This window comes from Mya arenaria, chromosome 1 (assembly GCF_026914265.1).
Source record: "Mya arenaria isolate MELC-2E11 chromosome 1, ASM2691426v1".
Lineage (NCBI taxonomy): Eukaryota > Metazoa > Mollusca > Bivalvia > Myida > Myidae > Mya > Mya arenaria.
In genome coordinates, this window is record NC_069122.1 from 8,273,137 (window position 1) to 8,287,715 (window position 14,579).

Sequence of the window (14,579 nt, forward strand, 5' to 3'; positions counted from 1 at the left end):
AATGGTGGCAGAGGTGGGATATTGACAACTGTCGGAACGGATTTGCCTTACCCTTGAGTACCCCTGACCAGGATTCGGGACCAGTCTTTTCGGAGGGGAATGTAATGAAACGGTCCGCTGTAGGCGGCGGATGTGCGTTCATAATATAACATTCTGTTATAGACGGAAGTACGTTCATAGTACGTATGGTTGATAATATGCAAATAAGCAAAGCCCGGGCTCTGTGTGGATTAAGAATGTAATCCTAATAAAGATCCCTTCAGGGTCGAGCATGCTTTTCTCTGTAGGGATCTGTAGGTGTTTGTTTGGCTCGCACGTTACAGTATTTAGGTTTTTCTGTAATGCATGAAGGGAAAATGCTTTAATCTTAATGAAATCGGCTCATTTTTTATTTCTTTTGCATTCAGAAATGTCAAGTTTTTCAATGGAGAAACTAACTGTATAAATAAATGAGTTAATGAATATATATGAATGATTGGTAGTATGAATTAATGATTTAAATGAAAAGTAGCAATATTTCTTTAAAATAGGGATCTCATTGTCTTGCTGTGAGTGTTAAAGTAGATGTTTTTCCTGTCCATAAGCTAAAAATCTTATGTACACTAAATAAAACATAATTCTGCATCATATGTGTAGGAAGTTATGTTTTATTGCTTATACGATTTGCAAATAATGTAATGTTTGCTAAAACGAGAAAACAAAACGATTGACAAATAGCATGAAAGAAATTCATTTAGGAATGAAACAAACAGTATAAATGAGCTAATATGACCAATCTTTCTCATATTATGCTTCAGTTTGGATACAATTTTCCATTATATGATCTCGAAGTACTAACAAATAACCGCGTGATGGCATGTTGGCGTACACCAGGTACAGCTCTACCGGGTGGGCAGCTTGGTGGGCGGGCTAGGTGCCTGTTTCTTTATTATTTCCTCCCGGGCCTGTTGACCCGACAGGCAATGATTTATCAACACGGTATTGCATGGCAAGATGGAAAATCATCCACATCCACCTTCTTTGTACAATCTATGGTGTCAGCCCACAAGCTCCCTATCAACATATTCAGTCATAATCTCTTAACGCTATTATGTTGCTTGGTACGAGGGATAACCTCTTCGCACTTTTTATTTATAATCCTTCAACAGTCTGTGGATCAAAGCTAAACCATCCATCTTTATAAAACTTACAAAACCAATTAATGAAAATGTGAATACAAAATAACTATATCTGACAGCCTAAAGAAATATGATTGATTGGTATTTGTTTGTTTACCGAAAGCATTCATAATAATTGTTTATTAGCTTTCATTGAACTATTTTGGTAAGTACTGGGGCGCTATTTCGCATCTCGTAGTTTCAATTTTCATGTGAATATATTCTCGACCGATTTGGCGATGACCAAAACTACCAAACGCAGTTTCGTCACGCTCTATTGAAATTTTGGTGTCCGGCATTCACGAGCTCAATATTGTTTATGAACAGAAAAATATTGGTTCCATCACATTCCGTCTTTTTTCAGACTCATAGTGGTCGCACTTTTGAAAGAAAGTAGCGCTTAGTGTATATACGCATACATGTACCCTTAATAGGGTTCTGCCGAGCTTCGCTGGGTTTAGAGCCTGTAATAATGCAATTGATAAATAGGTAATCACAGATGCAATTTATTGTGTTTCAAAACATGTAGGGAAGCTTGTTATTGTTAAGCCATTTGCTATCCACTCAAGTGTATGGGCACTCTGCCACGACCCAAAAGAGCACAAATTTTTTAAAATTTGGTTCATTGCACTCTATCAAAACTTTGACTAGAATATCATCGACGGTCGGACGGAAAAACAATTTCATTACTCATTGAATTATAAATAATTCTTCTTCGTCCTCCCTTAGACTTCTCACTGAACGTTTGTGCTACCTCTTCTTTAAATAACCAATTCAAACACAAATCATTTGTCAATTCAAATGTCCTTTTAACCTGCTTACAACTGTTTATTATGCCCATGTTAATCTTTCTAGGAAGCGTCCTGAATTCCTCAATCACTCTCTCGACTGTACTCTACAGGAATAAAAGGCAAAGTTTATAGTAGATCTTCAAATTTCTCCGACAGCGAAAATGTTAAATTCATAATCCATTGATTCCCAATAACATCGTGCGCACAACAACGCTTGCCCCTAGATCAGCCAGGGTGTATTTATAGAAAGTCATCTTTGTTGCTTCTTTGGATAAGTATTCATCTCTATCAATTAATTTTATAGAAAAATATAGCTGCATGTAGTTATGCAAGTCGATGTTCAGCTTTTTGGGCGATAAACCATCCATTTTGTCAATTTCAAATTTCTCTCGAGCGCAAACTGTCCATAGTAAGGTTTCGGTTATTATCCAGTCAAAATTGTCTTCGTTAATATCCGACACTCGAGTTTGTGTGTCCCTTTGTTTGAAAAAAATGGCACCACTTGCCAAGGCCATTTAGTGTTTAAAGACAAAAAAACGTGCATGAAATCATTTTTCTATTTCCAGCTCTCAACGTAGTTTAAACGCAGATCTCACTCTGTATAGACAAAGAAGTGTGTCACATGAAAAACGCTCTCATCTTTTCGACTCTCTCATTTAATTGAGGTTCGTTATAGTTATGTCTCCAAATAAGTATAGTGTCTCAACGGAATCCAACGTTACAGATAAAATGTTTCGAGTTTAGGCAAGTTTACAAAAAATAGAAACAATGTAATATTTCTCTTTTCAGAAAACAACTGTTTTTTCAGACGTTTTTAGTGACAAAGTTATTGTATATAATAACAGTTTTAAAATCACCTCCAGACACTTAGCCAATAAAGCTGATAGAGTTTCGGCAAATCAGATTCTGCAGAATTATGAAGTTTAACAATGCTGGATATAATCAATAGCAAATGCGCAACAAATATTGCTGGGGTTAAAAGGCTTTTGTTCCAAATAAAATAGAAATGCTTGAAACGCATTTTGCTGTTATAAAACCATCAACAAGTGCAATTTAAAGCAGATACGTAAACTTCAGTTTGATAACATTTAGGGCTTACGCAGAGTATTTGCATTAATTAAAATATAAAAAACAACAACTTTAGTTTAAACATTTTTTATTGAGCAAAAATAATTACAATAAGCATTCTTATCATTCAACCTCATATTAAATTGTGTTTAAACACAGATGAATGAATGTGAGACATCAAATGCAATAGGTGATATGTAGTAGAAAATGCAAATTGCATTTTCGACATATGTTAACAATACAGCTCTAATATCTATAATTTAAAATTTGATAATTTCTTTTCATTGTAACAAGCATTTTGTTAACTTTAAACAATACTCATAAGATAATAATGTTTCAAAAAGTAGCACGAAAATTAAATTTGAATGGGAAATGCTATTAAGGCGTCTCAACTAGTCAAATGTAAAGGCTTGAACTTTACCATTGTACTATGAACGCCTTTACATGTTTAATTAAAGAATACAATAAAACAATGAAAACAACAGGGACATCCCAGTAGTCGAATATTCAAAAATTTACCTTGATTATTGGCACAAGGCAAGGTCTCAAATTGTCAATAAACTAGAGACAAAACAAATAAACACCGCATACTCAAAAACAAATAACACAAAAACACATACTATAGAGTTTGCTTTACTGATAATTGATATGGTAACCGTATTATAACGGTTAGTGAAACAAGAGTTCATTAGAAACCAAGTCTATTGAGGGCTTATTAAGCCATTAACAATGCTTTTCGTATAGGCCGGAAATGGATTCATAAGCGTTGGGCCTTTGCGGCATTTCTCGCAGAATGTGCTCGTAGCCCTTCACTTGCTTATCACTCGCTTAACGAAGTATTTTTACAAATCTTGATCATTAGTGATATTAATCATTTTCAATGCAAGCACCAAAGAGTTTATCATCGTATAACTAACATATGTAGTACAAGTTGAAAAAAATGCCAAAGTATCACAGGGTCAAAAGATTACTTTCACTCACTTAATTCTTTAACCAGTCAAATTCAGCTTCAACTTTGTTCATTCCCATTGTACCCTGCTCTTGTGCCTCCACCGAGACCTTTGTTCCTCCAAACATCATCTTCACGTTTATCAAAGCTTTCTGGTCCACCTGGCAGGACCTTGTGTGTAACACTAGTTCCCCTACTCTTTTGCAATCGGTCGTATACATTGGAGGAGTATCTTCCACCGATTTGTATACTTCAACTGTTACGCGCGTGTTGCCTGCAGCGGGTGATTGGAAAGTATGTTTGGCTGAAGTTTTCCTGGGAACAACTTTTTCCCCTTTCACAGTAAACGTTTTGAAAATATCTTCACACATTTCTTTTCCATCTGCTCGCACGTATCGATGTACTCTGGCGTGCAAGTTGTCTTCAAATGGAACAGCAGTACTGATACCTAAAATATGAGTCATTTAAAGGAAGTTTTAAATCAAGTCATAATGCATTATCATTTTAAAACCCCATAAGAATTCATGGTTTTAATACGTCTTCCCTTATCATATATTACAGTATATTTTAGAGCGAACACTTCTTTTTCTTTCCATAAAACAGCGGACAGTCAAATGTATAACAAATCTAAACCAAATGCTCGAACATAATTTGTACAAATAAAAGCAATGAATGAAATATTTTTGCCTTGAAATCATTATTTTCGTTATAATTTGAGCGCGAGCAAAGAGTCAAAACTCAAAAAAAAAAACATGGCAATTGAATAAAAGCAATAGCCTTGACAAGTAACTCGTTATGTAGAATAATGAAATGTTCAACAATAAAATTCCATGCGAATTATATGCTGTTTGAATACAATGCTCTTTTAAACCGTCTTTTGTCATATTTGTAGCAAATCCCACCAGTTACAAAGGACATTTTGAAGTTAACCACACGTACCATAAGTAAAAGGCATCTTTCTGGAACAGATTGAATCAGGATTATGACCATAAATCACGGCACCTAAAAAAAATACCGTGAAAACAATTAATCTACAATATATTACCTCATGGTAAAATGGTTATTGAAATGGTCACTCAGATTGTCCAACTCTTAGACGCACCAACGCAAATAACAGTAAATGTGTCAGCGTCTGTTAATATTACAATTTTGGCTATATTTCTGCATTAAACCATGTTCATCCAATACTCATAAGGACACCATGTCATCAAAACTACACATTTTTCAGAGAATATGTTCCGAAGGGATATTTTCAGAGCAGCATACTTATTTCTAACACAATTACAAGCCTTTTTCGCCTAAGAACAATGATTCCAACTATTGGAGCTGTTGTGGTTTATGAAGAACTTGTGCACATGTTAGGTTTGACAATATAAATCAATCAAGGGAGATTTTTTTGAACAAGCTACCTTTTACCACAGCTAAGCCTGCTTGTTCCGGAACGATAACTTCATACCCTTTGTCTTTAAACCTTTCTTTTATTGCTTCTTGCATGATTTCCGATTCAGAAAATCCACCAACCATCATTATCGTTTTCACATTTCTCAGATCAGTGCGCCTCAGTTGTGCTTCCACGTGATTGATTAGTTTTTCTTTCGACTCTTTGAACATGTCCAAGAAGATTTTATTCGCAACATGTAGCCTGTCCCGTGTCTTGGAAACTGTTTGACTAAAATCAGTTTCCAACAGTGATTTATCGAAGTCTTTGTTGTTCAACTCCCTATACAAGTCGAATAGTTCGTTTGGTAGTTTGATATGAACTTTATCGCTTGATGAATCTATCTGTCGTTTTTTAATTTCTACCATTCTGTCCATGTCTAATTTGTCAGGTTTACAATCTTCCGAGAATTTGTCAATGACGTCTTTTCCAAATAAGCCAATGAGGAACTTGTCTAACTGTCCGTCAACCAAGGTTCCACCCCAAGGACCGCCCGATGGCGCAGCTAGAGCGGCCAGTGTCCTGTCATTTTGCACTTCATGTACGGTAATATCGGCTGTACCTCCTATTTGCAGAAGTTAAGTAATTATGGTTATTTGCAAATAAAAACATATAGCAAAAAAATAGAAAGTGCTGAACATTTTCAAAAATTGGACTTAAGCGAACTGTCAATGTCAATTTAACGGATGAATTACTATGAATTCGGTTGATGATGTATATAAGATGTGAACGATTTGTTAAATCAAAATAATGTAACCTTCTGAATTCTTATTTCGGATCGCGATAAGGCCTAAACAAAGGGCTACATCGGCTTCAAAAATTGATAGGGTTAGAAGGCTTATTTTTCTTTTTTTTATCGTTTTGAAATGAATTCGTTTAATAAATTTGATATACAATAAACACTCATCTGAGATCCTCTATCTATATATATTTATTATTTTCAAACAGACAATATAACAAACCAAATGTATTTTTGGCCTGTGTAAAATCTTCAATGATATATTTTCTTCTTTAATTAATTTTGTTAAAACCTTTTAAAAGTTTACATACCTCCAAGATCTATAATCATGAACTTGGATCCCTCGCTAAAAGACTTAAGTTCAGAAGCTTGATTTCCTTCCGTTGAGAGATCAACTTTAATCTCTTTGCAGAAGACAGCAGCAGCCTCCGGCTCGTAGGCAAGAGTGAGCTGGTCGCCCGGTATACCTGCCTTAAATTAAATTATTAAATAACAGAATTAATAAGATATCAACATTTAGAAATCAACCAACGTTTATAGCCAAAGACATTACATATAGGTAATCATTACCAACTAGGCTTAAACATTATGATTTTCAATTTGGTGACCTGCATTAAATCGGAATGATTAAAAACGGGTTTGTTCCATACTCTTACACCGCCCATTCATAATCATTGCGATTGTAATCTATGTAATCAGCTATTACATAATACCATTAACAATAATATAAATTGCATGATTTTACCACAATTCTTATGTGAAAAACTATCGAACAACCCGACCGTTTACTACTCGCGGTACCTGATCTGCTGCAATTATCATGAACTGTTTTGCTGCATCTTCCCAAATGGCAGGTACTGTCAGCACCCAGTCAATATCGGTTGGACGGAAATCGTTGCTCCTATTTTTCAGGCGTGCTAGCAAATGGTCCTTCAAGAACTGTATAGCGGCTGCAAATACATCTAACGCTAACATTTTTTGGCCTTGTTCGTCGTCAATTTGAGTACGGAGACTTAGTCGCTGCAATTAAAAAATAGCATAATTTTCATCAACTAGGTACAAATTTTAAGTGAACTATATCACAGAGAAAAGATGAGAGAACGCCAAACAAAAATCTCCAATTCAGGTATAACTCAGGTCATTGATAATGATGCGACTATTTTCACGTATTTATGTTTATAAATATATTGATTAATCTTTATAACAAACATTTTTATTTATGCCACAAACGAAATTTAATCACATTTTGGAAAAATGGAAAATCGGTTTTGCGTTTAGATACACCCTATCTTTGATAGTATTAATCGTTTTGTTAGAATGTCTCAAGTAAACGTGTAAAAAATATACAGTATTAAATAATTGTCTCACATTGTTTTGAAACAATGTCATTTTAAATCTTTTGAAATACCGCCATCCTTTATGTTCATCTCCATTCGCAAGATCGTTATACTTCGTCTCGGCCTAAAAAGAAAATGGAACAATTCATAACAAGACAACGTTGCCCTGTTCAACCCCCGCTGCCAATCCCAGCTGCAAATGCTATCAACAAACTTCAGAAGCCAATCTAAGCAGCAAACCCCACCAGCAAACTCCATCAGCCAATCTCATCAGCCAAGCCCTGAAGCAAATGCATGCAGCCAATGCCAGAAGCCAATCACAGTAGACAACCTAAACAGTCAATCACAGTAACCAACCTAAACAGTCAATCCAAAAAAAACAAGCACAGCTGCAAATTATGGCAACCAAACCAAAGAGCCACATTTTTACTTCCGTCTTATTTAAAGAACAACTGAAGTTTGTAATTTGTATAATAAATGAAACACTAATGACACATGCCTTTGAATGTTCTTTAGCATTTACTCAGCAACTGACTCAACTATTTTAACTCGTTACAGTCTAGCATGGTTTAACGTGTAACATGTCTTTACTGTTAGAATCCTATTTTCGCTTATGTTGTAATAAGATTTTTTTGGAGCAAGACATGTACTAAAAGCAATAAGTATTTAACCCGAAAAGGTTAGAGATGTACTCAAAAGATTTTCGCATTTATATTGACATGGTTAAAAGTAAAAAATATATCATTCAGAATTCGAAATCGTCTTAATTTCTTATCCATTTACTGTATCTATTTGGTTTGAAAAACAGAATGTACTCAGAAGGGCAAATACTGAAGACTGATTGTTAATTTAGCCAAACCTAGACCTTGCACTTATGATAACGCAATATGTATCTATAGTAGATCCTAGGTAATTGAACTTTTACAAGAGGAAAGGGAAAGCTTAACATTTCAAACTTTGAACACCTCAGTATTTCATTTCTTTAATTATAGCACGATTTTTGCAAGGGTAAAGCCCTAATACACTGTGACATGTTTGGCGTGTTGCGGAGTTGAGTAAAATTTAAGAAGAATTCTTCAATCTACGGTTATTAAATTACTTTATATCCAAAGGAATGAAACCGCTTCGCTTTGTCAAACAGCACAATAGTCGGAGCTTTTGGCGTCACCAATCCTGTTCCATCTGACCAATCAGCGTTCGCGTATATCTGTGAATAGAGATAATCATATTTTACGATAAGCTCACAGCCCGTGAGTCCCATATGATTTGTACATTGTAATCAACATTTCAGATTCAAAACAAAACAAGAAACAAAACATAAGAATTCTGAAACTTTTTTAATGTTGACATTAGGTAATTTTAAATTGAAATTAATCCATTGTATACTCATGAAACACTATTATTCTTATCATAAATGTATCATATTTGCAATGCTACAATGAGCAATAGTATGACATATAAACTGAATACATATAAAAGGTTTTTAATATTCTTAAGTATCTTATTACTCGTTAGATAATATCCATTATGCTCATGTGAAGATATTTCACTCAAATGGCAAAGTAGTATTAAGCAGATATCTAGATGTAATACAATGGTTATATAATAATTATAAAACTACGGGTGGTATGATATGATTCTGGAAGCATTAATATGCTCATTAAAGTAAACGAACGTTAAAGCCAAACTCTCTGTTTTGATGGCTTTATGTATTAGTCAGCGTTGTTATTTATATATTCGAATAGGGGAATATAGGTCTGGATAACTTTCTGTATAATAGCAAAGTTTCGACAAAAATATGAGATGTTTACCTGACTTATCAATCAGAAATATTTGAATGTAAACAAAGTCTTCCGAATTGCAGTGGATACGGTCCTACGATTTCATGCAGAGAATACCAAGGATCAAACCGTGTAATATGTTGGGGGTATTATTTTTTTCGACTTTTCTTTATATATTATGATACCCTTCATTACATGAATAGAATTGTTTTCATGTTCTGAATTATGATCTTGAAACACATCAAATATACCGCTAATGGGTGTTACGCTATGATCCAACAGCAGTCAATGTGTATGTTATGGAAGTCTACAACAATATTAATATTTAAATAAGGTGAGTTGTTAAAACTAATCTGACTAAATCTGATAAGGTATAATCATCATCATCATCAGCAGCAGCAGCAGCAGCAGCAGTTAAATATAAACACTCGCTTAAGAGTTTACCTTAAATGGGTCTTTCTTGTATTCATCAAGGAAGGAATACGCGTAGCCGGAATATGCTGTACCGAAGTCAATAGCTGCAACAACTAAACGCGTTTTTCTCGGCTCATAATCAGCAAATCCTAAAGGTCGAGTTTTTTGTTTCCAGTTGTTAGACGCCATTTTTATCTTGTCTGATAACTAAATAACTTTCACAGAAAGTTAATTAACTTCCTTGACTACGGTCTATTTCGAAAGTTATGGAATTAACAGATTGAACGGTCTTCAATAATCTCGGTTTGTAAATATTAAATAGGTCAACATATATTCTACTTATTACAAGAAGGCTCGTTAATTTTACCAGATATCGTGTATACGAACACATTTTTAAATGTAAAAAAGATTTTAGAAATAACTGTTCTTCTTGTATATTGAATCATGACAAGTAATGTTATAAAGTAATGTTGCAAATATTAAATATGCTTTTTTATATCAACTTTTGTCATATTGGTAGCAAATCCCACCAGTAACGAAGAACAAATTGAAGTTTACTCTTCGTACCGTAAGTAAAGGGCATCTTTCCAGAACAGAATGAATCAGGCTTGTAACCATACAGCACGGCACCTGAAAACAATACGGTAGTTACAATTTATTTTCAATAGATTACCTTATGGTAAAAAAAAATACTCACGGCATCAAAACTACAAAATCCTTCAGAAAATACATTTCGAAGGGAAATATTCAGAGCAGCATACTTATTTTTAACAAAAAAGCCTAAGAACAATGATTCGAAATACTTGTGCTGTCTTAGCTTGTGAAGAACTTGTCAACATGTAACATTTAACAATATTAATCAATCAAGGGAGATATTTTTAAACAAGCTACCTTTTACCACAGCCAAGCCTGCTTGTTCCGGAACGATAACTTCATACCCTTTGTCTTCAAACCTTTCTTTTATTGCTTCTTGCATGATTTCCGATTCAGAAAATCCACCAACCATCATGATCGTTTTTACATTTCCCAGATCAGTGTGCTTCAGTTGTGCTTCCACGTGATTGATGACTTTTTCTTTCGACTCTTTGAACATGTCCAAGAAAACAGTATTCGCAACGTGTAGCTTGTCCCGTGTATTGGAAACTGTTTGACTAAAATCAGTTTCCAACAGTGATTTATCGAAGTCTTTGTTCTTCAACTCCCTATACAGCTTAAATAGTTCATTTGGTAGTTTAAAACAAATTAGATCCCTTGATGAATTTATCTGTCGTTTTTTTTACTTCAACCATTCTGTCCATGTCTAATTTGTCAGGTTTACAATCTTCCGAGAATTTGTCAATGACGTCTTTACCAAAAAGGTCAATGAGAAACTTCTCCAACTGTCTGTCAACCAAGATTCCACCCCAAGGACCACCCGATATCGCAGCTAGAGCAACCAGCTTCCCGTCATGTTGCACTTCATGTACGATTATATCGGCTGTATCTATTATTTGAAAAAGTAAAGGTAATTTACAAAGATAAAAAAGAAGTGACATTTACAGAATTTGACTGATGTGAACTGTTGGTGTTAATTTAACGGATATATAATAAACCTATCTGGTTGATGTTGTAAATTAAGTGTCAACGTCTTGTAAAACTTTACTTGTAGTTCCTTCTTAATTCAAATTTCGGTTTTGTAAAATCTTTATAGATATAATTTCTTCGTTAATAAACTCACAACATTTGTACGTTTGCATACCTCCAAGATCGATAACCATGAACTTGGATCCCGCTCCAAAAGATTCAGAAGCTTGACCCCCATCCTTTGATAGATCTTTAATCCCTTTGCAATAGACAGCAGCAGCCTCATATTCATAGACAAGAGTAAGCTGGTCGCCCGGTATACCTGCCTTTAATTATATAATTCAGTAATAGATTAAATAATACATCTATACATAAAATCAATATAAAAACAATAATATAAATTACAGGATTTCTACAACAAGGGCAGCTGCTACTACTACCCGGTACATGCTTTATGTCAAATAGTTTGTTTTAAAAAGAACCTGATTTGCTGCAATTGTCATAAACTTTTTCGCCTCGTCTTCCCAAATGGCAGGCACTGTTAGAACCCAGTCAATATCGGTTGGAAGCACATAGGTTCTAATATCTCTCAGGCGTGTTAACAAATGGTCCTTCAAGAACTGTATGGCGGCTGCAAATACATCTAACGCTAACATTTTCTGGCCTTGTTCGTCATCAATTTCAGTATGGGGACTTAGCCGCTGAAATTGAAAAGTAGCATATTTTGAGAAATTTAAACTTAACTTTATCACAAAGACAAAATGAGAGAACGCCCAACTATAGCTCCAATTCATGTCTTATATAAAGCAAGAGATAATAAAACGTTGATAATGATGCGACTATGTTCCAATAGTTTTTTTTATAGATATGTTGGTAAACTTATATAACAAACATTTCGATTATGGTCACAGACAAAAAGGTCTTGCGTTAAGATACACCCTAACGTTGATACTATGTTTGTTTTTTTGTTTGATATTGTCAAGTGAAAGTGTAAAAAATATAAAGTATCAAAAATTAAATAGTCTTACATTGTTTTGAAAAATTGTCGTTCTGAATCTTCTGAAATACCGCCATCCTTTGTGTTCATCTTCATACGCGAGATCGTTATACTTTGTCTCGGCCTGTAAATAAAATGGAACAAATAACTACAAGCCAACGTTGCCCTGGACAACCCCAGCTGCCAATCATAGCATTTACTCAGTAACTGACTCAAGTCGTTTTACCCCTTTAAAGTCTAGCATGACTCAACGAATTACATATTTATACTCTATTAGATTCCTATTATAATGTTATTATAAGCATTTGTTTTGGAGCAAGACATGCACTTAAATTAATAGGTAATTCACTCGAAAAATGATAAAAGTGTACTCAAATGGATTAACGACATTAATAATGAAGTACATACTACTCATGGTTAATAGTATTAATTAATTCAAATATATATTATAAATTAAAATAGGCTTAATGTTTTCTTTCGTTTCCATTTACTGAATTTAGCAGTTTAAAATATATACTTATCTCAAATACTGAAGACTTTTTGTTAAATGAAGCCATGATATCACCTTGCACTTATTACATCACAACAGTTATCAATAGAAGATCCTATATCGATGGGGTATTACAGGGTGAGAGAAACATTTTAACGTTTGAACACTTCATTATGTATTTATAGTTCAAGTGAGGCACAAATTGTGCAACGGTACAATCTAAATACGCTGCTACGTCTTTTGTAAGGTCAAAAAAGCTTTTATCACTGGTTGTCAACTCACATTGTATCCAAATGAATGAAACCGCCTTGCTTTGTCAAACAACACAACAGTCGGTGCTTTTGGCGTCAGCATTCGCGATCCATCTGTCCAATCAGCATTCGCGTATATCTGTGAGTGGAGATAATCATATTTTCCTATAAGCTTACAGCCCTTGAGTTACATATTATTTGTACATTTAAATAAACATTTCCGGTACAAAAACACAATAATATAAACATAATGATTTTGAAACATTTCAAATGTTAACATGTAGGTTATTTTTAAATGAAATTAATTGTATCGTGCATGGTTTTCATTTTCAATATCCGCTTGAATCATAGTATACCCGAAAAACAACAAATTCTTAACTGCGTAATGTGATCCAATATCTTATTGGAAAAAGGTTTCAAATATTCTTTAGTATCTTATTACTCGTTTGATAATAGCCATTATGCGTGTTTGAATATATTTTACTTAAATGTCAAAGTAGTATTAAGGCTACAACAAATTGATCATTTGTTCGTCGAATTTGACGCATCTAAACTTCGAAAAACGAAAAAAAAATATAAAAAACACCTTTTTTGCGCCCGCACATATTAATTGGCCGCGCGGATTATTATTTTGCATACTTCTGAATTTTCCCTATTTTCTGAATTTCTTTTGCTTAAAATTTAAACCTGCAACGTCGGGTTTGTCTTTTTTGAAAGTAATTTCCATGCTTAACATTCTTCGCGAGCAAACTTTCCTCTTGTCAGGACAGAATCAGGTCTGGGTAACCGCAAAACAGCTGATATTTGTTGACAGTCTGGAACAATCATGCGTTCCTTGTCTACACAATTATAGTGAAGACGGCTAATACAGTTGTCACCAAACAGCAATTTTCAAGTCGTACTGAAAGAGCGCATCCACTTGGTGTGGCCTGGATACAAACAAAACCCAACTGTTTTGTTATTATTTGATCAACAGTAACTGAACGCTCTATTAATAAAAATATCTAAACGATAGTCATACTTTCTGTGAACAAAAAATAATTTTGGTTGACTTTACTACACTCTGTAATATTATTTGACCTTGCTTAGCTTGCAAGGTTGTATTCTACATATTTTGTACCTTGCTTCTATTGCTAATAGTAATTACACATATTTTACAATACATTTACTTAAGACCCTAAATTCGTTAAATGCATGCTTAAATGCAGTTAAAATAAACAAAAGATTATTTGACTTTGTTTGACTTTGCCTGACTTTGCTATAGTTTGCCTGACTTTGCTATACTTTGCCTGACTTTGTTAGACGATGAAAAATGTTTGAATGCAATGAATTAGTAGAAAATTGATTTCCCTTTGTATCGATGAATATTTCCGTCAGGTGTCGCAAGTTAAATTGATGCACGAGGTGTTCGTGAAAGTCTCAGTTTAGGCTCATTCAGCCTTGGGCAGCCGATGAAAACGAAAGTAAATTTTAAGATTTTGTTGTTGCATTTTGAAATGGTTGAACAAGAGAAAACGAAGGTAAAGCAAGTAAATGATATGATGTGTTTCATGTTAAGGTATTATAAAATACATGCAGTGTATATATGAAAGGTATATGATAAA

At 34.2% G+C, this 14,579-nt stretch overlaps 1 protein-coding gene across 1 annotated transcript in view; it reads right to left on the reverse strand.

Annotated features, from left to right (window-relative positions):
* Window positions 1-3,097: 3,097 nt before the first annotated feature.
* LOC128236245 (heat shock 70 kDa protein 12A-like) overlaps window positions 3,098-14,579 on the reverse strand; it is a 15,409-nt gene continuing 3,927 nt past the window's right edge. The window contains exons 2-16 of the mRNA XM_052951131.1: window positions 13,007-13,114; window positions 12,266-12,358; window positions 11,720-11,938; window positions 11,413-11,563; window positions 10,922-11,157; window positions 10,566-10,890; window positions 10,242-10,304; window positions 9,705-9,823; window positions 8,579-8,686; window positions 7,511-7,603; window positions 6,944-7,162; window positions 6,454-6,613; window positions 5,375-5,968; window positions 4,905-4,967; window positions 3,098-4,413 (exon numbers count right to left, since the gene is read on the reverse strand). Coding sequence (XP_052807091.1) covers window positions 3,998-4,413; window positions 4,905-4,967; window positions 5,375-5,968; window positions 6,454-6,613; window positions 6,944-7,162; window positions 7,511-7,603; window positions 8,579-8,686; window positions 9,705-9,823; window positions 10,242-10,304; window positions 10,566-10,890; window positions 10,922-11,157; window positions 11,413-11,563; window positions 11,720-11,938; window positions 12,266-12,358; window positions 13,007-13,114 — 2,967 coding nt within the window. The 3' untranslated portion in view covers window positions 3,098-3,997. The remainder of the gene's footprint in view (window positions 4,414-4,904; window positions 4,968-5,374; window positions 5,969-6,453; window positions 6,614-6,943; window positions 7,163-7,510; window positions 7,604-8,578; window positions 8,687-9,704; window positions 9,824-10,241; window positions 10,305-10,565; window positions 10,891-10,921; window positions 11,158-11,412; window positions 11,564-11,719; window positions 11,939-12,265; window positions 12,359-13,006; window positions 13,115-14,579) is intronic.